This window comes from Carettochelys insculpta, chromosome 1 (genome assembly GCF_033958435.1).
Source record: "Carettochelys insculpta isolate YL-2023 chromosome 1, ASM3395843v1, whole genome shotgun sequence".
Classification (NCBI taxonomy): domain Eukaryota; kingdom Metazoa; phylum Chordata; order Testudines; family Carettochelyidae; genus Carettochelys; species Carettochelys insculpta.
The window spans coordinates 17,277,290-17,302,755 of record NC_134137.1 but is presented as its reverse complement, the minus strand read 5'-3'; the positions used below and the strand labels follow the sequence as shown (position 1 = coordinate 17,302,755).

The 25,466-nt window shown below is 45.3% G+C and overlaps 1 protein-coding gene across 3 annotated transcripts in view; it reads right to left on the bottom strand.

The window, feature by feature from the left end:
- Positions 1–5,254: 5,254 nt before the first annotated feature.
- GDPD5 (glycerophosphodiester phosphodiesterase domain containing 5) overlaps positions 5,255–25,466 on the bottom strand; it is a 368,574-nt gene continuing 348,362 nt past the window's right edge. For 2 of the 3 annotated variants that reach the window (XM_074980897.1, XM_074980992.1), the window contains exons 15-17: positions 20,455–20,537; positions 10,151–10,263; positions 5,255–7,071 (exon numbers count right to left, since the gene is read on the bottom strand). In XM_074980897.1, the coding sequence (XP_074836998.1) occupies positions 6,956–7,071; positions 10,151–10,263; positions 20,455–20,537 (312 nt within the window). In that variant the 3' untranslated portion in view covers positions 5,255–6,955. The remainder of the gene's footprint in view (positions 7,072–10,150; positions 10,264–20,454; positions 20,538–25,466) is intronic. The other variant, XM_074981070.1, reaches the window with a different exon arrangement.

Here is a 25,466-nt window from a genome sequence, read left to right as displayed (position 1 = left end):
AGTTCCCTCTAATTTTTTACATGAATGCATGGAATAAATTTTGTTATGTGCACCTAGGAATGTGGAGATGTGCAGCACCTATAGAAACACATGCTGCTGGTGGGGGGGTGCTCTGCCAACCAGTTCAGCAGCTGCTGAAACTCTCCTGGGTGGCTGCCCACGTGCTCAGCTTGCAGGGAACACTGCTGTGCAATCTAGTGCTTGTGCATGGCTACAGGGACCACCTGGCAATTAGGTCTATCAAGGCCTGTATGCCTGTTAACCAAGATGCTCAGAAACAACAGCCCATATTCTGGATGTCCCTAAGCTTCTGACTACTAGAATATGGGCCTGCATGACAAGGGATGGATCACTCCATAATCACCCTGCTCTGATAAATTCCCTCTGAAGTTTTTGCCTGCTGTCAGAAGATAGGCCGCTGAGCTAGATGGACTACTGGTCTGACCCAGGAGAGTCATTCTTATGTACAGTCCCTTAGCAATCTCTGTATCTGAGGCCAGGCACAAAAATCCCTTGAGCAAGTTTGAAAGCATCAAGCCCTCTGCTTTTCTGTCAGCTCCACCTGTTAAAAATATATAACCCCCAAGAGATAGCTGCAGGAGACTAATTTGCTTACACCTATCCTTGAGTTTGTTACAAACCAATACCGCAGGCACACACCACTGCCTGCAGTTAAGCTGAACATTTAGTGTCAGCCTAGAAGCCAGGATTTTCAGAGATCATTGGTTACCTGAAAGTTTATACAACCTACTAGTGCCTAGAAGGTACCAACTGCAAGGGTGTAAGCTAGCATCCAATCAGGAAGCTGAATTTATACCAAGTGACCTGCCGCAACTTATCAACAGATCAAATAAATATGAGCAAATCACTATCAGCTCATCGATTCAAAACTAAAAGGCCAAAAATGGGTTTGGTCCTGCCTAGGGCAGGGGGCTGGACTCGATGGCTTTTTTAGGTCTCTTCCAGCTCTATTGTTCTGTGATTCTATGAAAAATAAATGAACCAAGTGGCTCACTGAATTAGTCACGTAATTATAGGCAAAAACAATGAGAAGTCCTGTGGCACTCTATAGACAGGAGTTCTCATTGTTTTTGCAGATACTGACTAACACGGCTACCCCTCTGATAATTGCAGGGGAAGCATTGCTGTGCACTATGTAACAGCTACAGCCTTCCATCCTAGAAGTGGCTGCATTTTGGTAATGAGGGCAGAGGCTCCCATTTAGCTGTCCCTGAGGCTTCCAAATTCACAGAGCAGCCCTGTCCCCACTTTTCAGGACATTAGCCTAAAAAAATTTCACAAGATTCAAATAAATAATACATTTTAAACTTTTTTTTGATTTGCCATATGGGGTTTTTTCCCCCGTTTTTATGCAATTCTTTGCCACGATGAGGGCTAGAAATAAATATTTTAGTTCAATGAATGCTGGGATAGTCACATAATCCAATGACTACAGGAGCTGGGGCTTTAAGGAAAATACCACTGTGATGGCATTCATGATAAAAATCACCTCAAGAGTCAGCTGCACGTGCAGGAGTGTGTGTGTGCATACCTTTGGGCTATGGCTACACCAGAAGCATCTGTTGACAAATGTTTCTGTCGGAAGAGCTTTTCCAAAAAATGTGTCACAAAAGCATGGCCGTACACTGAAGCGGATCAAAAGAGCGATCCACTGTCAATGGAGCGGCCAAACTGCCTAGCTGCCCTGTCATTGAAACAGCCAACTAGACATGCACCAGACAGGGCTTCCCAGTGTCCTGGAAGACCTGTCTGTGGACACAAAGCCCCCCAGAGTGGCCGCGCAGCTTTTTTGTAGACTGTTCTCTGGAGTTAAAACAAGGGAAAAATTAAAACTAGAAAGTAATCGAGGGCCAGACAAAACATCTTCCCACCCACTTCCAGCGTGCAGCTGCAAGAGTCCCTTCAGCCACCAATTAAATGCAGCCATTTCTGGGGTGGAGCACCTGTTTCCCAGAGCATGGGCACATATAGTTATCTTCACCTTGGTCACATCAACACAGGTAGCTTCTGTTGACAAAACTGGGCTTTTCTTGACAAAACTTGCCAAGCCTCTACAGGGCTAAAGCACTCTGTTGAGAGTTGGTCAACAAAACTCAGCTGTTCAGTTGGCAGTGTTCGCCCTGTTCCCAATAAGGAATAGCAGCTCTGTCGACAGTGTTTTGCCAACGGAGTGTTCGTGTGGACGGTTCTGCCAAGAGAGGGCTTCCAGTTCCCCAGGCAGCTCTGTATGCACAGCTGCTGGTCAGCCATCCTGTTGAGAGAGGGCAGGGCACTCCAGCCGCTCTCTGTTGAGAGAGCGGCTTGCTCTTTCCGTCTGCTTCTGTGTGTAGATGCTATCTGTTGACAGAGGTACTGCTGATGTTTCTCTGTCAATGTGACCTCTGTCAACAAAGGCTGCCTGTGTAGACGTGGCCATCCTGTCCCATGGGATCTGGTTGAAATCACAGGAGGGAACCTTAGATATATGGAACGCAACTGGGCATACCATTGGCTCTTGCAAGCCTGTTAAATCTTCTGGTCTCACAAAGGAGAGTTCTGAGCTCTTCAGCAATCACAAGGAAGCAGAACCCTCCAGTCTCAGCCTGGGGAGAGAAGGACAACTTGTCTATAAAGACCACAGCATTTTGTAACCAAGCTCAGAAAACACGACAGGAGCACAGCAGCAGAGGAATACTGAATGTTTATTTCACAGAGAGTTGGGTGGGGAGAGAATTGTTTTTGGTCTAGAAAACATATTTTCATTGAAAACTAACATACTTCTTTTAAAAAATAAAGTAAACGTTTAGGGTGACAGTGGTAATAATCACTGCATACTGACCCTATGGGTCCGGGTCTCGTAGCAAAAATTTGTGTAGTGGATCAACTTTGTTTAGTCAGCAGTGCTTTGTTGGGTTTCGTTTAACCCATCCAAACTTTTTAAAGAAGCATCTGACCTGCCCACAATGGATCATCTCTCAGGATAAAAACCAAACAGGCAGGTCATCATTAACAGATGTTGAGATTTAACAAAGGCTTTCAGCTGACACGGCAATCAGCCAGGAATTTTTCAATACTGCACCACAGTTGAAAGAAGAGCAACTTTATACAAGATCTTTCTGTTCTGCAGAAAGCCATCTTGTTTCACACACACTTGAGAGAGTACCATGAGAAAGGGGAGCGTTTTGAAGGTGACCACACAGATCCTAAGCCAGGTTTTGATTCCAGCTACTCTGAAAACAATCCAGAGTCAATTCAAATGATTGTAATAGCCATGTTGTGGATTTACAGGGGTGTAACCCTGATGAGAATCTAATGGGTAATAAATGAGTGACGGATTTATATAATACAAATGTACTTAATTCCTTATCTGTGCTGCTAATAGCATCTTTGATTATTAAAAACAAAAGATTTGAGGAGAATTTTTTTCCTCCCACAGCCTAGATGCTGTTGAGATTTTGCACTTCATTCAGTTAGATCAATCAATTTAACTTTTTTCTTCTAGTCAGTTTTACTTCTCAGTTCTTATGCATCAAAGGAAACCCCTTGTGTTTGGCTTTCTAACACTTCTGGGGAATGTTTGCATTGTTAATAATTCTGAAATAATTTCATGAAACTATTTCTGTGCTGTCTATGGTTTGATAAAGTCATTAACACTATACATTTGTTGCCTAATACAACTTGGCAGCAAAACCTAAGCAGAGTTTGCACTTTGTTTAGCAAAATCCATGTCATGGGTTTAGTTTCCTCATAATTGCCAGATAGGACTCTGCAAATAAAGCCCATTTCACCTGCCTTTTGATTGAAGAATGGCAGACTTGACTCAAATCCTTCATCAGGAGCCAAATTTCACACTCTATTGATTTTCAAGGCAGCATCTGATAAGCTTCAAAAGAAGCGATCAGTGGTATTTCCCATATGCCACATTTCTGTGTTAGCTAAGCCGCAGTAAAACAGGGAAACTAAAATAGCACAAAAGATTAGGGATTGATCCAAAGCCTGATGAAGTCTAAGTGAGCTTTTTCTTGGGCTGCAACAGATGTTGGAACAGGCAAAATAGTGACAAAGCCAAAAAAGCCCAATACCTGACTCATCTCAGTGTAAAAATCAGCTTGTGCGAATGTTGTTTGTCGCCACTTTTGCTAACAAATTACTTCTAGCCCCAATAGGTGGGTGTCACTTCACCCTTTCACTTGTCTCTGCAAAACTTTGGCCAGGTCTACACGGAGGAAATGAGTCGATTTCTGATACGCAATTCTAGCAACAGCAATTGAGTAGCTAGAATCGACTTATCTGAAATCAGCTTACCTAGCTGTCCTCACTAAGGAAGGTCAACAGGAGCAATAGCAAGGCGTACAGTGGTCGACTGCCAACCCCTGAGAGGTCAGTTTTGCAGGTCTCTTGAAGGTATTCAAGCTTCGATTCATTTTTTTGCATCCCTACCTGAGAGGGTTGATCATCTGGGTAACGTAGAGGTGGCCTGAGTTGTTCATGGGGCAGGAGGGTTAAAAGCAACCGTGAATGACAAAAGTTGTGTGGATCAAGTGCAAGTGTAGATATATCCCAAAGGGACCAAGTGCACAGACGTTTGTTTGTAGCTCATCTGTGGTGTGTGAAAAGAGAGACAGCGTGGAACAGTGTTCCCTAATTTAAACTCAAAAGAATTTTGTGAACCCCCATCCCCTCAGCCCCCCAAACCCACCCCTCATCTCCAGGCTTTATCTACCGCAGCCCCCGATTCCGCCCACCATCCCTAAGCTTTACCCCCATCTCACAACCCCCTCCCACTTCCCAAGATTAACCTGCTTCAGCGCCAGACCAACCCCTGGAACTAACCCATCCATGGCACCGGCCAGGGAGCATACACTGGGTGGCCATGTGTGTCCGGCAGAAAGGAGGCTGGCATAGAGGTGCTCCTCTGGTGCAGGGGGTGGGAGCAGAGCCACGCGCACTGGAGGAGTGTGGCCACTTGGGTAACTGGGCAAATGAGGGGCTCTCTGGGGCTCCCAGCCCTGCCGCTGCTGAAATAACGGGATTAAATTCAGTTAGTTTAACAGCGGGATTCCTCCTGCCGCTCTGCTGGCTGTTAAACCAATTAAATTTAAAACAAAAAAGCAGTCCAGTAGCACTTTACAGACTAACAAAATGATTTATTAGGTGATGAGCTTTCGTGGGACAGACCCACTTCTTCAGATCATAGCCATACCAGAACCAGAAGTGGGTCTGTCCTACGAAAGCTCATCACCTAATAAATCATTTTGTTAGTCTTTAAAGTGCTACTGGACTGCTTTTTTGTTTTGACAGTATATAGACTACCACGGCTAGCTCTCTGTTACAATTAAATTTAGTCCTCCTGGTTCAGCAGCAGCATGGCTGGGAGCCGTGGAGGAGTCAGCTGTTATAATGGAATTTCCTCGCGGAGCCCTTCTTTCCCCTTCATGGAACCCCACGATCCCACAGAACCCCATATGGGAAACACTTGGGGGGAGGAAGGGAGAGGAGTTGACTGAGGGAAAAATACTGGCATTTGGAAGAGGGGAAAAATGCGTCACTGATTCTCACAATTTCTGCGCTTTTTTATTTCTATGTAGGACTTTGGTTTAAAGCCTCTGGCAGCAAAAAGGGGCTAACGGTAGCACCTCATTTCCGGTCGTTCTCACTCTTTGGAGGAAACTGTGCAGTCTTTAAAAAAAATGCTGCTGCTGCCTCATAACAACAAGGGGTTAAGGAGAAGTTCTCTCCCGGACTGCTTCATTCTAGACTTCACTATTTATAGTCCAGCATTCTTTGTGGCTTCTTCAGGATTCAGTTCTTCAATCCAAGGCGCTCGACCTGGGACTGAGAAACAAACTTTGATCCCACTGCTGATTGTGAACTGCCTTTCTGCCCACCACTTGTTACACAAGCAATACTGCCCATTCTAAGTGGTGGGCACTTTGGCTGGATCAGGGTGATGAACAAGGCGGTGCTCTTTGCCACTGGTCATGGAATCAAGACTCTTCCAAGAGACTGACTTATGAAATACCAACCAGGGATGTATTTAAGTTCCTCACCAGTGTTCCCATTGGGCAGCCCTGCAGGAGAAATTCAAAGATCACCCAGCTGATTAGCAGAGTTCCCACAGCCTCCCACAGCATGTGTTTCTACTGGTGGTGCACATCCACTCATGCGCTGGTGCATATAACAAAATTTATTCTACACATGGGTGGAAAAAATTAGAGGGAACATTGGCCCTCACTCACATGAGTTACTTACAGGGGAGATTTCTCTGGGGAAGGACTCCAGTGCAGGCCATAAAACTTGTCAAGGGTTTTGCTCTGAGCACTTTGTATCATATGTTCCATACAATCCCCTGCATGCCTTGGTCCAGCTAGGGGGAAAGTATGGAAGTGATCCAGTCAACCTGGTCCCTGCTGCTGGTTCTGAACCCACTGAGAGCAGCACCTTGCCTCCTGCTAGGAAGCTCTGACCAGCCTTCTCTCCCATTAACTAAACCTTCAGCAGCCAGAAAAAAAGACATGTCACGACAACTTCACAACTTCATTTTTAAACAAGTTTAGCTAACAATTGCTGCACCAAGAGGAAGATAAGGTCCATGCCCCACTCATCTCCCACAGCATCCAGGATGTCACCTCCGTATCTCCTCAGATTCAGCCAAAATATTCCTGATTCAATGAACAAGTGATTCCCACTCACGCCCTGGAAGAAATACAGACAATGCCCCCCCCAAAAAAAAATACAAGAAAGAGACCAAAAAAGGGACTTTCTACATATTTACAAAAGCTGCCCTAGCCTGGCAGTCCAGGGTGTGTCGGGAGACAGCAGCAAGAGCAAGACATGGGCTCTCTGCACACTCAGGAGTTCCATGAAGTGTCTCCCATCCCAGACAGCACGAATACCCCACATTGATGATGGGAGTCCTGGGGATGGGGATGTTGTGCGACCGGCCTGTAGTTCTTCAGTCCATGCGCAGTTTCACGTCTCGCCGACCCATTGGGGCAATCGCCTCGTTGGAGTAACCATTTTCAGAACACAAGGACAGCTCATCTGCGTTCTCCATGCCACTGTTTATTTCTGGGGTGGGGGGAAGACAAAGGAAGACACGATTAAAGTACTGCCAGTCACTGGGACTGCCAGCAGCATTTTATTCCCGTGTATTCCCTAAAGGCAAATCCAGTGGTTAATGAAAGTTCATGGAACTCAGGACCTTGTGGGCAGGGGCTCAGCACCACAGGCCCCAATGTTCTCTCAATTTTAGAGAAGGGTAACCTGAGGTTAAGTGACTTGCATCCCTCCCCAAAAATAAACCACACAGCAAGTGAGTGGCAGAATATATGGGTTTGATTGTGGCTCCATGGCGATTCCATCCCAGGGTGATTCCATTGCCTGTGGCGGAAGTACCCCTGATTTTTAGCAGATAAGCAAGATTGGGATCCGGTCCCTAGTCATACGGTAGCCACAGATGCATGGCTGGGGGTGTGTCTGCAGAACTTCAGAAGTGTCCCATAGCCCAGGTTCTAATCTAACCCACCTGAACTTCTGTACTGTGGAAAGGGGAGCTCTCCCCAGGGCTGACGGCTGACAGGGTCAGCTGAGGTCATCAGCCTCTCCCAGAATCTCCTCAGGGCTGGTGCCAATCTTAACCAAGAAGTTTATTTTACAGGCACAAGAATGAAAATAAATGCTGCTATTCCTAAGCCCTGTACTTCAGAAGGCCTGGGGGAGAGTTTGGTGCTGGTCTGACTCATGTTGTTTTCACATCAGTGTAATGCTTGTGCTCCTTAGACTTGATCCTAGTTTATACACCTGGACGGGAGAGCAGAATTAGGCCCATAATTTAGACTATAAACTCTTTGATATGTGTGGACTGATTTCTGATGGTGGCCTCTAGGTGCTGGTAGAAGAGGACAACAAGGTTGCAGGAGACATTATTGTACTCATGAACCTTAAGCATTTTAGTCTTACAGGCTTAGTGTGTGAATGCTGATGCCCGAGAGCAGAAACATTCTCTTCACACAAAATTACTGTTTCCTTTCTCATTGATCAATTGTGAGACAAGACGCATGAGGTAATATTTTTTTGGACCAACCTCTTAGGGCGAGAGAGATGAGCTTTCAAACTACACCGAGCTCGTCTACAGCTCTGGGAAAAGTACTCGCCACAGAAAGTCTGCAAAAGTAATTTACTTGAGAACCCTTTCCAAATGGCCTCTGTGTACTTGGTGCAGTGAGGACCTTTCCCAGACCTGAAGCCAAACTCTGCAAGGCTCAAAAGTTGGTCTCTCTCACGATGGACAGGGCTAGGATAACACAGCATGCCGATCAGTTGAGATAATCCTGTAGCGAGTGCACCCCCTGCTTGGAAAACAATGACTTGCCAAAGAAAATAAATGTGTTCAACGATGATGAATAGTGGGGGAAGATGGTAGAACATGTGCTTGACTGGCCATTAACTCCTGTGCCTTAGCCCTGCAACCCTTCAGAAACCTGCACCCATATGCTAGTGCCAGCTAGGGTCCTGCATGGGAGCACTCAGCTCTTCTTACTTTCTGAAGATCTAGTGGCCTGAATAAAGGGGGATGGGGGCGGGGGGTGTGTGGCAGTGGAGGGATAATGAATCAGGCCAAATTCAGATGCCATCTAGTGGCTGGAGCCTGCAAGATAGCGATGAAGCAAGGCTAAAGTATCCAAACAGGGCAGTGCTCAGGGTCAGAGCCCGAGAAGGGAAAGAACTAGCAGATCACAAAGCCCATGAATTTTCCAGAGCAGGGGATAGTTCGCCCCCTCCCCTTGAAGAAGAGTGCATCAGCTGTTATACCCACGCGATGTGATCTTACCAGTGAGGCCAACCACCACTACCTCACTATGCTGATTTTTAAAGAGGTGACTGAAGTGATTTTGGAAATCAACTGTCTGGCTGTGGCAAGTGCCTGCTGCACACACCCTCAGAGGGGCACTTGGCCCATCGCACTAGGCACCATTTCTGTCCTCCTTCTTCCCAGTTCCACATGTTCGCCGCCAACTCCCCCAGCACACTCCATTCTCCTCGCCCCAGCCCTAAGCCTGGGTTAGGGGTAGGTTAGAGCAGTGTGGCTGCTGGCAGGCTGTCCTGGGAGAGACCCTGTTTGTACGGTGCCTAGCTCAGTGCGGTCCTGGCCCATGACTAGACATTAAAGTCAACTGTAAACACGCAATTCTAGCTATGGCAACTGCGTAGCTAGAATCAGCTTACACACCATTGAGTTACCTGGTCATCCTCACAGAGGGAGGTCAATGGGAGAAACTCTCCCATCATTCTCCTTTACGCCTCGCAATATTGAGGAGTACAGGCGTCAACTGCCGACCGCAGATAGTTCGATTTCGCGCATCCCTACTAGGTGTGCGAAATCAGACCCTGGAAGATTGACCCTGATCAGGCCGATCTTTCACGTAGCGCAGCCAGAGCCTAAGGCTCCTAGGTGCTACAACGATACAAAATCCTCAGCGACACCCTCTGAAGATTATTTTTAATATAAAATTATCCAGTCTGGGACATTTCCGAACACGCCAATGCTAGCAACTGCAGAGAGCTTTGTACTTTTGTGAACACTCACAATCCTGGGGGCTTCGCTCACCGCCTAGTCTGTCACCTCAGCTTTCCCTGGACAGATCTCGCTGCTGACTTGCGGTTCACAGTCCTTTCTGACCAAGCTGGAGCTTCAGCTATTATTATGCATCCCCAGACTGCAGGATTGGAGCCCAAGCCTGCAAGCTTAACTCCCACCTTCGTATCAGTGGTCATGTGCGAGGTAGGTCTGAAGGGCCTGATACTGATCAGTGGCACTGGGAAGTGCTGGGCGAGTCACTAGGAGGCCGGCTGGCTTGCTGTTAGCCCCGTGATTCCAGCACAGATTTTCAGTTACTTAGTTTAACTTTTCTTCCTCTCCCCTGCGCGCTTAGCAGCCAATACACAAGTCAAATCTCTGCCTAGATGGGTAGCACTACGGTCAGCATCTCTGGTAAAAGGCAGGCTTGGAGAGGGGGACGGGAGCTGAGTCCTGCAACAAGAGGCTCCATTATCTAACGGATGGCAGGACATGAGCAGGACTCCTCGCTCTTCCCCTGGCTTTACTCAGAGACATTCCAAGGATCGACCTCCTTCCAAGCAGTCATACCTGAAAAGATCAATTTCTCCTTCATGATTTTGACATCCCTGCTGGACCTGCGGACAGCAGCACTCAGCATGATTTGCTCCGGGTTGTAGGTCCTTATGCTTCCCAGGCGCCACCTGAAGCAGAAAAGAAAGAGGTAAAGGCCTGTCCTCGAAGGGCTATGTCCTCTAATGGCCTATAAGGCTCACTAAGCCAGCAGCCACTGACAACGGCAAAGTCATAAACCGCATTGATACAATATGGCTTTTCTCTATGGCAGCTTGTCGGTGCTGGCGTGAGGCAGCATGACTTGATTTTCAGAAGTGCACAGCAGCGATTTTCATTATCACTGAAAATCAGGCAGTCTTAAACAAATGCAACCATTTGTGTGAAAGCACCTTAGCCTCCTTCCCCTTGATAAACATACGCAGACTAATTATGGGAGGAAACTGTTCAACGGTAATGACTATTTCAGACAAATCAGAGGGCTGCATAAGAAACAAATCAGTACTAGCTGCTTCAGAGGAAGGTGCAAGCAAACCCATGTGGGTAGTTACAGAATGATCTGTTCCCAAGGAAAATTTTTTCCTGACTCCTAGCAGAGAATGCTTTATGCCCTGAAGCATGAGTTTTTACTGTCCTTTCCAAACTTTGTAGGGAGTTTTTTCAAACCCTTTCTACTCTAACTCTGAACACTATTATCCACACACAGCTCAGACCAGGTGGTCTGAGGTACAGGTTTGAATATTGCACAGCAAGAAGTGCTGTGATTCAGTCACATTTATGACTGTACTCTGATTAGGGGGACAGAGGCGATGTCTACACTAGGCCGGAAGATCGACATGGGGTTTGCTTTCGCGCATTTGGTAGGAACATGCAAAACAGACCTATCAGGGTTAGCATCGACCTCTGTACTCCTTGCAAGAAGAGAGGTCGACCTTCTTCCGTGAGGATGGCCAGACAAGTCGATTGCAGATATGTTGATTCTAGCTACTCAGTTGCCATATCTGCAACTGATTTACTTTCCCTAGAGTAGACATAGCCTGAGTCAGGTAACCTAGATTCAACATTTTAGGCTTTGGTGAAAAATGTTCTGTTAATTTTTCCCTCCCCTTTTTAAAGCATTAATGCAATTCCATTTCTCCCTGAAGTCTCCACCATACTGAACGCGGGGGGAGGAATGAATTCCAGCGTGGTGATGTGACCATAAAAGCCAAACGGTATTTATTCATTGTCCAAACTGAATAAATGGAGAAACTAAAAAGTGTGGTGAAAGTACTCTAGTTCTTGAAAAATTCACCTTTAACTAGCAACCGATGTGTTACCAACACCGAGAAAGACTTTCTTTTTATTCCTTTTTGGCCTAGAAGTAGGGACAATTTCACTTCAGAGCTATTGACACTTCAGGCCTAAAAGCACACAGTGAAGTGCTTTGAGGAGCCTACTTTGATGGTGGCAAGAGCAGAGTGACAATGAGGTGGAGCAGGTAAAAGTGCTGTCTGGGGTGTCAAGAAGCCAGATTCTCTTTCCAGACTTCACACTGATGGACCAGGTGTCCCTGTACAAGTCATTTCACCTTTCTGTATTTCTCTTTCCCAGACATACCTCTTGCTTGTCTGTTTCAGCTGTGCTCTCTCACTACAGGTATATATACCACACGGCTGCTGGGTACTATGGCTACTAATTTTTAGGCTGCATTTTTAGACTCTAGCTGCAGTAAGACTTGCTGAATGTTAGATTTCACACTGCCATGTCGGAGGACCATTTAGCCAAGTGGGCACTTTGCCACATTGTGTTTTAGATGGTAGGGACAAACCCTGCCTTTGAATCACTCCCACAGGCAGCCTAACTCTCGCTCTCTCTTCCCTGTGGGGGGAAGTATATCAGCTTCCAGCTTCCAATAAAGGATCTCAGCTAGTCCTCCCTTTTGTGCCTAGTAACGAAGAGCCCAGTAACTTTATGTTGATATTTCATCCAGGGGGGTTGGCGCAATTTTATAGTGGAGGTACTGAGAGCTGTTGAACCAAACTGTAAGCCCTGTGTATAATGGAAACCACTTAAAACCAGGGGAACTTGCAGCATTCCCCTCCTCTCACCTCTGGGTCCCTAGTTCTTGGACCCAAGATTTCAGAAAGAAATAGGATCAGTGTAAATGAAAGGTCTGATGTAAGTCTGTTACATTTCCAGTTATCTGGCGCCATCTCATGGAAAATCAAAGGAAACCCATGCTGGGGAATCAATTTGCTAGGCATTTAGTATCTCCTGCAAGCTGCTGAACTTCCCTCTGAAGTCCACCCGAGGCTTGGTCTACACTAAGCAGTTAAGTCAATTGCAGATACACAATTCTAGCTATAGCAATTGTGTAGTTAGAATTGACTTATCTGCAACTGACTTATTTGGCTGGCCCTCTTCACTAAGGAAGGTCTACAGAACATCAACCTCCTTTAGGCCTCGCGATAGTGAGGAGTAGAGAGGCCAACTGCCAACCCCAATAGGTCAATTTCACTTCTCCATGAGGCACACCAAAAATCAAACCCCAGAAGATGGACCCTGAGCAGGTCGATCTTCCAGGTAATGTAGGCATGGCCTAAGTTAAGTTAAGGGTACTGAGTTCTTCACAGAATCCGACTCGTTGGTAGCCAACATTTTAAAATATACTGAAAAGGTTCTAGGAATATCCAGGACAGAGCCTGTGCTGTGCAGCCTTTCTGGACTTTTGGATTCCTTATAAAGCACTGCAGAACTGCAGATGGGCCACACACTGTAAAAAGCAAGCTTCTTTACCTAAGGGAGAGGGCAACAAGCATGTGAAGAACAAAGCTGTGCTGGCGTGACAAAGCCAACGCATGTACGGGAGCAATCTGAACACAGCAAGAGAAGGTGGAGCATAGCTTGCTAAGTACGCATCCTCCCATGAGCTCTCAGAGGATGTTCCTAAGGGGAATGGCTCAATGACGTGGAAGAAAAGGGTTTATGACACCAGTGCCCAAGCAATAAAGGGCAGAGTACCCTCATCTCCTGCTGAAATCAGCACTGCAGCTACTCCACATCCCACAGGACCATGGCCTACAATGAAATGGTTGGTGTGAACTTGTATCCTGTACATTTTTTGCATACTTGCAACTTCCAGCATCAGTTCTGGGTGGTTTGCAAGACCAGGGCTAGGTGGGGATCTCTCGTCCCAGAAGGAAAGGCCCAGCGGAACTAAGAATTTTAGGTCATGACTGAGGTTGGATTCAGAGACCCAGCTGAAAGGCCAGAGATTGAGTTCAGTGGCAATTGAACAGGGTGGTGACACAGACCTTCTTTTTTACATTGCTCAGTGGGTCAAAGCTGTGCTCAGTGCAAGTGTATGAATTAGACCTGTTCCTCGCTTCAAACAGAATCTCTGCTGACAGGATGTTCTGCGTGCAGAGCTCTGCTTAGGAACTCTTCACTTCATGGGGCTGAAATAGCTGCAGGCTTGTGACTGTAGGGCAGGGTGCTACTCCCCATGGATCACAGCAATCCCTGTGATCAAAGTGTTGCCTGGATGACAGGTACGCAACAGGACCCCCAGTCAGCGGACAGCATGCGATTGTGAAGCATAGTGGCTGACGTTAAGCAGTCAGAATTCATCAGGCTAACATGGGCATTTCCTAATCTAAGCACAGGGCAATGCTATGGCCAGACTCACTGGCTACATCTACACTAGAAGGTTTTGTCAACAAACTGCAGAGCATCCACACTAAAAATGCACACTGTCGACAGAACTCGGCACTTTTGTCGACAGCCTTCTGCCTCTCCCCCAAGAGGCAGAACGCCTCTCTCCACAGAATCTGTTTACAGAAAAGCTGCGTGGAGGCTCCAGGGGGCCCTCTATCGACAGACAGGGCTTCCGGGTCACTGGGCCATTCTGTCAAGAGAGCAGCAAGGTATTCTGGATGCTCTTTGTTGACAGAAGATACTGACAGAGTGATCCGCTTTCATGTGTGGCTGCGATCTGGCGACAGAAGGTTTGTTGCATAGTAACAGAGAGGTAGCCATGTTAGTCTGTACTGCAACACAACAAAACAGCAGAAATGTAGCACTTTACAGACGAATAAAGTGATTAATTTGGTGATGAGCTTTCATGGGACAGACCCACTTCATTGTTGGAAGCGATCTTGCAACGGTAACTTTTCTCAATAGATCGCTGCAGTGTAGACATAGCAACTGTGTGGTAACTGTTAGCAAACAGTGAGCTATTAATAACAACCACCATATTCCCATCATCACTTAACACCCAGATTTTCCGAATAATGTGAAGAACCAGCCATAAATTTAATTATGCCCTCCTCATATCATGGCTTGAATAAACTAGTGGAAAACACAGTTTACAAAGGATAGTTGCAAATAAAACGATCTCCTTAAATATCATTATTCCTACAAACCCAAGACTATTTTTAAAAAATAAAATGGGGTGCATGTATTCTGCTTTTAGACTGAATTGAAAACATCACATGGGTTGGGTCAGGGTCCTGCAGGTCGTAATCCCAGAAGAAATGCTCTACAAAGGGTGTTCAACATTTTATATAGGCCTGGAATCCAGAGCTCCTGTTGCATTTTTGTTGTTGCATTTTTAAATCCAGCGAACATTTAACACGTCTAGTCTGATCCTCTTGGCTATTAATGATGCTCTCAATGATGTTGATGTGAACTGAGCCTGTGTACCTGCGAAGAATTTGCTCCACGGTTGTAACATTCCAGTATCATTCATTGTGTTTTTTTTCACTAGTGAAGTATCATTTTTAAAGGCATCAACGCAAAGCAGCTTCATGTAACAACATCCAGTCACTCTGCAGACTGAGGACAACTGTGTAAGTCATCACGTTACCTTCTAGCAGGCAATGCGTACAAATGGCAAACATTCAAATGCAAGGGAGGGGAAATAAAAAAGGAGAGAGAGACAGACTGGGATATTTATCAGTAATACAATCTCATTGATCAGAGCGAAACGTATGAAGAAAGTTACACATGAAGAATTTGGTCAAACATAGAAATAAAAGTGGTGAAGGCTTTACTGCAGAGAGAGGACAGGTTTCTAATTGTTCCAACAGAACAGAAGCAACTAGAACAGGCAGTGAAATGAACAATCGGATGAGTATTTCAGCGAGCCTGAAGTCTAGTATCATAGGGTCTTGAATCAGCTTCCAACTTCCACTGGCAAAATGCCACTGATTTCAGCCCATTTATTCCTGGCTGACAGTGGTATAACTGAGAGGAGAATCTCAAGAGATTCTGAGTTCAGATAAGTGCAATAACGGATGGCCGAACCTTCTAAACTGCCTGTGCAGCCCTGCTGATATCTTATAATTGCCAAAAAATAGTGTAGAGTGAGACAGTACTTTGACCACAGAGGGAAAATAATGCCCCTGATTTTGCTTCGGCTGGTGGATATGTTATGTTTTAAGGGGACAACGTGATGTCAGTTGTGCCTACCACAAGCCAGACAGCGATCTGGGGTACATCAGGAGAAACCTGCAGTAGCTCCCCCACCAGGCAATTACACTGATATAACTGAGAACAGAATCTGGTGCTGAAGATTTACCAAGAACTACAGGCAGCATTCACAGGTCACTCAGAGCAGTAGAACACCTTCCCAGTTCACACGGGGAGCTGACATTTTGCAACGGGGGGTGGGGGGCGCAGAGGACTAACAACCCGCAGTATAATATATACATTTTGAAGGCAGATTTGTTAACTTGGAAAAGACTCAGGCGATGTCCACACTACGGAAAGTAAGTCAATTGAAGATATGCAGTTCTGGCTACGGCAATTGCGTAGCCAGAATCGACATACCTACAATTGACTTACCCGGCCGTCCTCACTGAAGAAGGTCAATGGGAGAGTTTCTCCCATCGACCTCCCTTACTCCTCACATCTCGTGAGGAGTACAGGGGCCGACTGTGACCCCTGAAAGGTCGATTTCATGTGTACCTGCCAGACACACGAAATTGTACCTCGGAAGATCAACCCTGAGTGGGTCAACCTCCTGGGGTAGTGTAGACATCGCCTCAGTAGAGCAGTTTGGACTTAAAAGGAACCCTATCTGGTGGGTGCTCTTGCAACAGACTATTTCTACGTGGAGAGCACCCTGGTTTCCTAGAAGTTACTTAATTCAAAGGTGCTTGGGTGCCCTAGAAAAATATTCCTGCAAGGGGCAATAGCTTGTCAAATGCTGTAGAATCTCAAAGGCTTTGTTTACACTTGGAACATTAAAGCACTGATGTGGCGGCTCTTTAATGGTCATAGCCCCAACACAGGGAGAGAGCTTTCCCAGAGCTTTAGGAAAACCACCTCCACGAGGGTGTAGCTCCTGCACTGGCAGCCTGACTACGGTGGCAAGTTACTGCACTGAAACTTGTTGCACTCAGGAGGGCAACTTTTCACATCCTTGAGTGAGAACATTTCAGCACAGTAACTTGCCCACGTACACAAGCCCAACGTGTCCCTAGACGGATGCAGCACGGGAGGCTGCCTAGTTTTAGTAGCTATTGCATAAGCTATTGTTCGGGGGGTGCTCAGTGTTAACCCAGTCTGCAGTGAAGCCCTTGCAGAAGGAAAGAAGAGGGTGGACTGAGTAGGAGAAGGAAAGCACCAGAATTACCTGATCATGTGATAGCTGTGAGATGCCAGAATGCAGCAGAGAGAAAGAGGAGGAACATGCACAACAGTCAGAGCAGTAAAAAAATAAACAAGGCAAGAAGGTAAAAAAGACTGGTTAGAAAGTCATCCCGGTCGGTCGTTCCCCTCTCGCGAGACCACCAAGACTCGACCTCTGCTCAGCAGGCCTGCAGCAGCACAGTAATTATTAGCCCAGCTGCAGGAGGCTCTGGTTGGAGGTTGAACAGGCACATCTAAGGTGTGGCCCCATTCGAACCTACCACCTCATCCTGGGGGCGAAGGAAGGAACTCTGGTTTGCTCAGCAAGACTTGCAAAGAATTCCCCAGGGTCAGATTCTGAGCCTGTCTGGCAAGAGCTGAATCACTGGGACAGGGACAATGATTCAGCTGGGCTAGTGTCTGAGTTCCCTATACGAAGCACTGACACTTTCCCCTGTAGAGGAGGACATGAGGCATGAGAACAGCTCCCTCTGAGCAAGCAACACGGGCAGTAGTGCATAGGTGTCCATTTCCACATTTGCAAAGGCAAGCCCCTGGCTTTGGTCACAGCAAATGGAGTTTGTAGCACTGAATTTTCTTGGTCATTGGTTTTGTTAAGCTGACAAAGAGGTGCTTTGGGAGGAAACGAGTGCTGGCTACAGGAGATTTCAATATTCACCTGTAACAATGGTCCTGCAGACAATATGCCTGTGATTAGTTGCACTAACGGGCTTAGGACTGCCAAGCAAACAATTGGTTCCTGGGTCAGGTAGCCCCTCCCATGGGGTTGGGAGAGGGACCTTAGCAGGGGAAGGGCTCAGGCTTGCCCACTTCCCAGCATCCAAATAGTAACAGGCTCAGGACACATGGTGAGCTATGGGGTAAATGCAAGGGGTTGAATTTCAGCCCTAGTGAAGGCAGGTAGTACGGAAGTAACTGGAAGAGTATATGGTCACTGAGAGTAATTTTGAGCTCTTTCCCTCCTACCCCTTTCAACTGTGCAGCATCTCGCACAGGGCAGATTTCAGGCACTTCCAGAATAAATCGCTCCCTCAGTATCTGTTCATTTCCCCTCTGCCCATGTTATTTACATTCCTTTTCTGACCATTCCTGTTCCTTATGCTCCATGTCGTTCTTACCAACCCTCACCCTAAGTTAAGAAATTACCTTTTTCTCTCCAGACTGTCAGCAGCCTGGGTAAATGTCTACAACAGCCCAAATTTAAGGAGTGTAGCTCAGAAAGATTAAATAAGGGACAGCCTGTTTTAAGGGGCAGATTTCTGGAAGGCATTTGGACAAACTGCTGTAGAACTGCTTTAAAGAAAGACTTGAAGACTCTGAAAGGAGAGATCTGTAGGCAAATGATTTCCACACTGGCCTTAACATTCCTAAACAAGAAGGCAATTCTGATCATCATGCTTTTGTGACCGGTCTGTTGTGCTTAATGCATTTCTTTATCTGACATTCATCTTGGGGTCAGGGTGAATTTTATTTATATGAGTCACCTGCAATCACGTTTTAGTCCCATGTGAAATTCTATGGCCTGTGTTACGCAGGAGGGTGGACCATAAAAGTCCCTTCCTGCCATCAAAATCTCTAGGATTCAGATCGAAAACAGAGTGAAAATTCTGATTGGACAGATGTGCTTTTGGTTTTGGGGAAATTCCCTAACGTGATATGCATATATTGAACCCAATTATTGGTCAGTTACACTTCGGCCACAGCAATGAAGTCAACGAATAACTCATTGCCAGAGTAACTCTACTGCCTCAGGGTTACCCAAGTTACGAATCAGGGACACTGAATTCAGCAGATGGCAAAGGTGCAGCAGACGAGAGTGAGGCCTGTCAGATGCAGTGCAACAGCTTCAGACTCTGGGATGAAGTACAATACATGTGTGGGATTCTCAACAGCTGCAGACACTCTACTGTAACCCATTAGGAAAGCAGCAAGGTAATTATCTACACTGGGAGTTAGCCCCCAGGCAACTTAGTCAGGGAAACATGGCATCAAAATCATCAGTTCAGGAAGCTGAAGCGGATATTTCATAGACCACTGCTGTGCCTAATGCCAGGATGTTTGTGGTAATAATTGGGATGGAAATTACACCCCATTCAGTAAACACAGTGGGGTGGGTCAGAAGTGCCAAACAGAAGGTTGCAAAGAGAAACTCAGAAAAGGAGAAGGTGGAGTTTTAAAATGACACATTTCCTTAGGCAGACACTATTGTTTTCCTCTCCTCAGAGCCTACTTATTTCGGTCGCCAGGTTTTCTGGAACATTCCACTCGCATTGCCATAACTGGTGATAAAAAAGTCCCCGCACAGGGCACATTTCAGGAAGTTTCAGGGGATAAGCCAGGCTTTGCCCCAGGGTAAACAAAACAGAAGGTGGCTTGGGTGATTAATACTTGTAACAAGATTCCAAAAATGTGTTAGACAGTCCTTTAATTTGCCATTGCAAACTCGTTTAACTCCTAACTCCAAGTAGATTTACATGCAGCTTGACAAACAATTAGACCTTCATCCTATAAGCGAGCAGGGTAATCGAGTTTATGTTCTCCATTTGTTTTTATGCTTAACAAAGATATTTAATCTTCAGATAAACCAAGAAACCAAACTCAACCTTCGCTATGATGTCTTGGATGAAGTTCCCAGTAGAAGTTACTGCTCCTTCTGTCCATTACAGAAGGGCAAGGAACCTTTCTCCATGCATCACGCTACACCTGAACTGTAAAGCTATTAAGTGACCGGTGAAATTATGAAGATTTCTTGCTTTTCTTCTTCCCAACTGAAATTTAAAACCACCCCCCAAATACGAGAGCTTTCTTCACATTCTAACTCATTCCTATTTGAAGTCTACGATGGTAGAATCTCTGGAGCAGCTGAGAATTCCTCACAAAACTTTGAAGTATTTTAAGCTCTTTCCTTGGGGTGCCCATTTTGCCTAAGCATTGACAGTTCTTTCCCACATGCATTTTTAGTGCCACAGCAAGGAACATGCCAGCTGCGTCTACACAGCCCTTCCCTTTCAGAAGGGGCACGCAAATGTGGTCAATCAAAAATGCATATGAAGCACAGATTTACAAATCTCACACCTCATTTGCATACTCTCATGTGATCACGTTTCCAGAAGTGCTGTTTTCGGGAAAAAAACAGCCATGTAAATGGGGTTCCTTTGAGAACAAGCCCCATTCTGGAAAGATCCCTTCTTCCTGAAACAAATAGGAAATAGGAAGAAGGGATCTTTCAAACATGGGTTTTTTTTTCGAAGGAACCCCATCTACACATCTGTTTTTTTCCCAGCAACAGAACTTCTGGAACAGCGAGTGGCCATCATTATGCACACAAGGTGCACAATATGCAAATTAGTGCCTCATTTGCATTTTCAATCTGCCACATTTGCATGCCCCTTCCGAAAGGGAGGGGTCATGCAAACACAGCTACCAAATTTAAACCACCTCACCCCCTTTTTCAAGGGTCTTCATTCTTTGCAACCTTGATGTCCCTTGTAGCGTCTTCATTCAATTGCTTATCACTGAGGAGGGGAGGGAGAGAATAAGAAAATTGTTTGGGACAGGGAGTGATTATAAGTGTCCTTATATACAAGGGTGCTGAAGAATACTGCACCTCCCTTTTATCTTCGCATCCTGGAGATAAATGCACCACAAACATATGAGAGGTGATCTGTAATAACGTTACTTACTTCTGGAATACAAAAACTCCTACAATTATGGTAAATGAAATGAGATCAGCTGTTATCCAGATTAGACTGTACTCTTCTGGAGGCTGGAAAACAAAAAGACAAACACGGCTTATATCTTCCAGTTTGTACAAACGTGGAGACCATTCGACATCAAATAGCTGGTCCTGTAAAGAAAAATCACAAACCTTATGGTACAGACATGTGCCCTGGAGATGGACCAAAACTTCTTTTTACACTATTCACACCTAAGCAAGCAGGATTTTGGATTCTTGCTTGTTTGGATCCCCAAGGAACCTCTATTTTTTAACTGCCATGACACTGCCAGGGAAGATCTGAAAAGCAGCATCCATTTTAACCCCTTCTGCACACCTAAAATGCTCTCAACACTCACCTTTTGAACTAAAAGATTCCATGTCTCATCTCTCTCAGAAGAGGAGATCAAACTAGCTTTGCTGATTTCTGAGTTTATGGGGGATTCAAAAAGTCCACTCCAGGAATTCTTTACCCAGACACTGATTGGAACATGTTACTACAGAAAATATTGCTTAGGTCTGAAACTTGGCCAGGGCACAATGTCCATTGGGGAGCGAGGCCCTGATCCAGTTATGCACTTCACTGGTGATACATAAGAACAGGTTGGATAGCCATCTGTCGGGGTTGGTCTAGATGGTGCTTGATCCTGCCGTGAGGGCAGGAAACTAGACTTGATGATCTCTCCAGGTCCCTTCCAGTTCTAATATTGTATGATTCTATGATTCAACCCATTAAAAATCTGGGCCGAAGTGTATCTGGGCTCAGTGCTGCAACACCTTACTGATTTAGGAGCCTAAAACTCATTTTCAAAAGGGAGTTAGTCACTTAGAAGCCCAAATTCCAACAACTGTTAATGGGATTTTGGCTCCTCAGTGGCTCAGTCACTTTTGAAAATGAGCTTTTGGCTTCTCAACCTCTTAGGTGGTGCAATTCTGAGGGCAGCAAAGCCCAAACACCCTTACAAATCCAGGCCTAAGCATGTGTTTACATTTTACTGGCAGATCTGCAGCTGGTATAAATGGTTCAGGTCCTCTGACTTCAGTGGAGCTATTGTAACCCACACACCTATGTGTGGCTTACTGTCCCATGCAGTGGTACCTAGAACACGTCACAGAGAAAGAATAAGTGTCCTCTACAGCCTAAGCTGAGAGCCAGCTGGCTTTTGGCTCAAACAAAAGAGGCACCTGCAACTAAGCTCCAGAGGTCTCAGGTCTGAGTCTGCCTGGGGGCACTTACACTATGAACAGTGTTCCCTGTAAGCCGTGTGCTTGGGTGGCCACCCAGGAGAGATTTAAACACCACCCAGCTGATTAGCAGGGTTTCCGCAGCCACCCAGAGTGGGAAGCATGTGTTTCTCCTGGTGGCGTACATCTGCCACTGCCTGGGTGTATATAACAAAATTTATTCTGCCCATGGATGGAAAAACTTGGAGGGAACACGGGCTCTGACCAGTAATACCAGCTGACCATCTGTCCTGAAGTATGCGAGTAGTCCTGCCACTGTCTATCTGTACTTACTATATTCAGACACACAGCACAGATCCATGACATCTGATTAAAGCAGGGCATAAATTTTAACTGAAAATTTTTGGACCAAATATAGGATTTTGTTAAAAGCTTTTTTTTGCTGTTGTCATCTTTTTTTATGGGAAAAAGCTGAACTCACTATATTTTCTGATTTTTTGGACAGAAAAATTCCAAACAAATCCATTAATTTGGAATCTACATTTTCAAAACATCAACATTTCCAAATTAAAGGTTTCAGCTGATAAATGCTCATTTTTTCATCATGATGTTTACAAACTTTCGGGTTTCTTTTCATTCCGTAAGAAAATTGATAGTTTGAAAAACAAAATGTTGAAATATCAGACCTTCCCATGGGATGGAAGTTCTGTTTTCCAAAAAGATCTCTCTCAACTGGAATAAAATACTAGCTTTAGAAATTAGGATTATTTCAGTAAAGAAAAACTAGGTGCTTTAATTCATGGACTATATGAGCGACAGCATTTGCTACACACCAATGAACTAATATTCCCTGACCACTCTTTAATGCTAAGCGCTGTTGGGAAAAGACCACGGGAGACTGAACACACCTGTTCAGTGGAGGTGCACAAAACTGAGCTCATTTGGTTCAAGACTTGTGCTACCGTCCATCAAATCTCACCATTTGACTTATATTGACAGTTTTGTTATAGGAAGACATTCAATTAGAAGCCCTCAGTTCACAGAGAAGGTATGTAAGGGATTTTGGCTTATTCAGTCTGCAGAAGAGAAGAGTGAAGGTGGATTTGATAGAAGCCTTCAACTGCCTGAAGGGGGGTTCCAAAGAGGATGGAGAGAGGCTGTTCTCAGGAGTGATGGATGACAGAAAAAGGAGCAATGGTCTCAAGTTACACTGGGAGAGATCTAGGGTGGATATTAGGAAAAACTATTTCACCAGGGGGGTGGTGAAATGCTGGAACACTGTCCTGCGTGACTTTGAAAATCCTCTCTTATAATGACATACAGTAAACCTTCGAGTTACATAGGGGTTGTGTTCCTGCAACCCCCGTATAACTCAAATTTTCATGTAAGTTGAAGGGAGACAGAACCAGGCTTCAGCCTGTCTCCCTGCTGCTTGCGGGACCTGGGAAACTGTGTCAGCTGGTCAGTTTCCCGAGTCCCGCAAGTGGCAGGGAGCTGGGAATCAGGCAGCAGCCTGGCTCCTGGCTCCCCTCTGCTTGTGGAGAGGGGAAACTGAGCAGGGCAGCAGCCTTGTTCAGTTTCCTGGCTGCAGCCAGTGGAGGGGAGCTGGGAACCATGGGCAAGAAGTATGGGAAATAAACAAGAAGAATTGGAAGTACTAATAAATGAATACAACTATGATATTGTTGGCATCACAGAAACTTGGTGGGATAATACTCATGATTGGAATGTTGGTATTGAAGGGCACAGCCTGCTTAGGAAGGACAGACAGGGAAAGAAGGGAGGAGGTGTTGCCTTGTATATTAAAAATGTACACACTTGGACAGAGGTGGAGATGGACGTAGGAGATGGACGGGTTGAAAGTCTCTGGGTTAGACTCAGAGGAGTGAAAAACAAGGATGAGGTCCTACTAGGCATCTACTACAGGCCCCCTAGCCAGGTGGAAGAGGTGGATGAGGCTTTCTTTAAACAGCTAACAAAATCATCCAGGGCCCAGAATTTGGTGGTGATGGGAGACTTCAACTATCCAGGTATATGTTGGGAAACTAATACAGCAGGGGACAGACTGTCCAATAAATTCTTGGATTGCATTGCAGACAACTTTTTATTCCAAAAGGTTGAAAAAGCTACCGGGGGAAGCTGTTCTAGATTTAATTTTAACAAATAGGGAGGAAATTATTGAGAATTTGAAAGTGGAAGGATGCTTGGGTGAAAGTGATCATGAAATCACAGCGTTCACAATTCTAAGGAAGGGTAGAAGGGAAAACAGTACAACAGAGATAATGGATTTCAGGAAGGCAGATTTTAGTAAACTCAGACAGCTGGTAGGTAAGGTCCCATGGGAAGCTAAACTGAGGGGAAAAACGGCTGAGGAGAGTTGGCAGTTTTTCAAAGGGACATTATTAAAGGCCCAAAAGCAAGCTATCCTACTGCGTAGGAAAGATAGAAAACATGGCAAAAGACTGCCTTGGCTTAACCAGGAGATCTTGCATGATCTCAAACTAAAAAAGGAATCGTATAAGAAATGGAAACTAGGACAAATTACAAAGGATGAATATAGGCAAACAACACGAGCGTGCAGGAGCAAGATTAGAAAGGCTAAGGCACAAAATGAGCTCAAGCTAGCTACAAGCATAAAGGGAAACAAGAAGGCTTTTTACAAATACATTGGTAACAAGAGGAAGACCAAGGAGAGGGTAGGGCCATTGGTCAGTGACAAGGGAGAAACAGTAACAGGGAATTTGGAAATGGCAGAGATGTTTAATGATTTCTTTGTTTCGGTCTTCACTGAGAAATCTGAAGGAATGCCTGACATAGAGAATGCTAGTGAAAAAGGGGTAGGTTTAGAAGTTGAAATACGAAAAGAACAAATTAAAATTTACTCAGAAAAATTAGATGTCTGCAAATCACCAGGGCCTGATGAAATGCATCCTAGAATCCTCAAGAAGCTGATAGAAGAGGTATCTGAGCCTTTAGCAATCATTTTTGGAAATTCATGGGAGACAGGAGAGATTCCAGAAGACTGGAAAAGGGCAAATATAGTACCCATTTATAAAAAGGGGAACAAGAATAACCTGTGAACTACAGGCCAGTCAGCTTAACTTCTGTGCCAGGAAAGATAATGGAGCAGGTCATTAAAGAAATCATCTGCAAGCAACTGGAAGGTGGTAAGGTGATAGGGAACAGCCAGCATGGTTTTGTTAAAAACAGATCATGTCAAACCAATCTAATAGCTTTCTTTGATAGAATAACGAGCCTTGTGGATAAGGGAGAAGTGGTGGATGTGATATACCTAGACTTCAGTAAAGCATTTGACATGGTCTCACATAATATACTTATCAATAAACTACTCAAATATAACTTAGATGGGGCTACTATAAGGTGGGTGAACAACTGGCTGGATAACCGTACCCAGAGAGTAGTTATTAATGGTTTTCAATCCTGCTGGAAAAGTATAACTAGTGGGGTTCTGCAGGGGTCTGTTTTAGGACCGGTTTTGTTCAATATCTTCATTAACGATTTAGATACTGACATAGAAAGTACACTTATTAAGTTTGCAGATGATACCAAGCTGGGAGGGGGTTGCAACTTCTTTGGAGGATAGGGTCATAATTCAAAAGGATCTGGATAAACTGGAGAAATGGGCTGACGTAAACAGGATGAAGTTTAATAAGGACAAATGCAAAGTGCTCCACTTAGGAAGGAACAATCAGTGTCACACATACAGAATGGGAAAGGACTGCCTGGGAATGAGTACAGCAGAAAGGGATCTGGGGGTTATAGTGGACCACAAGC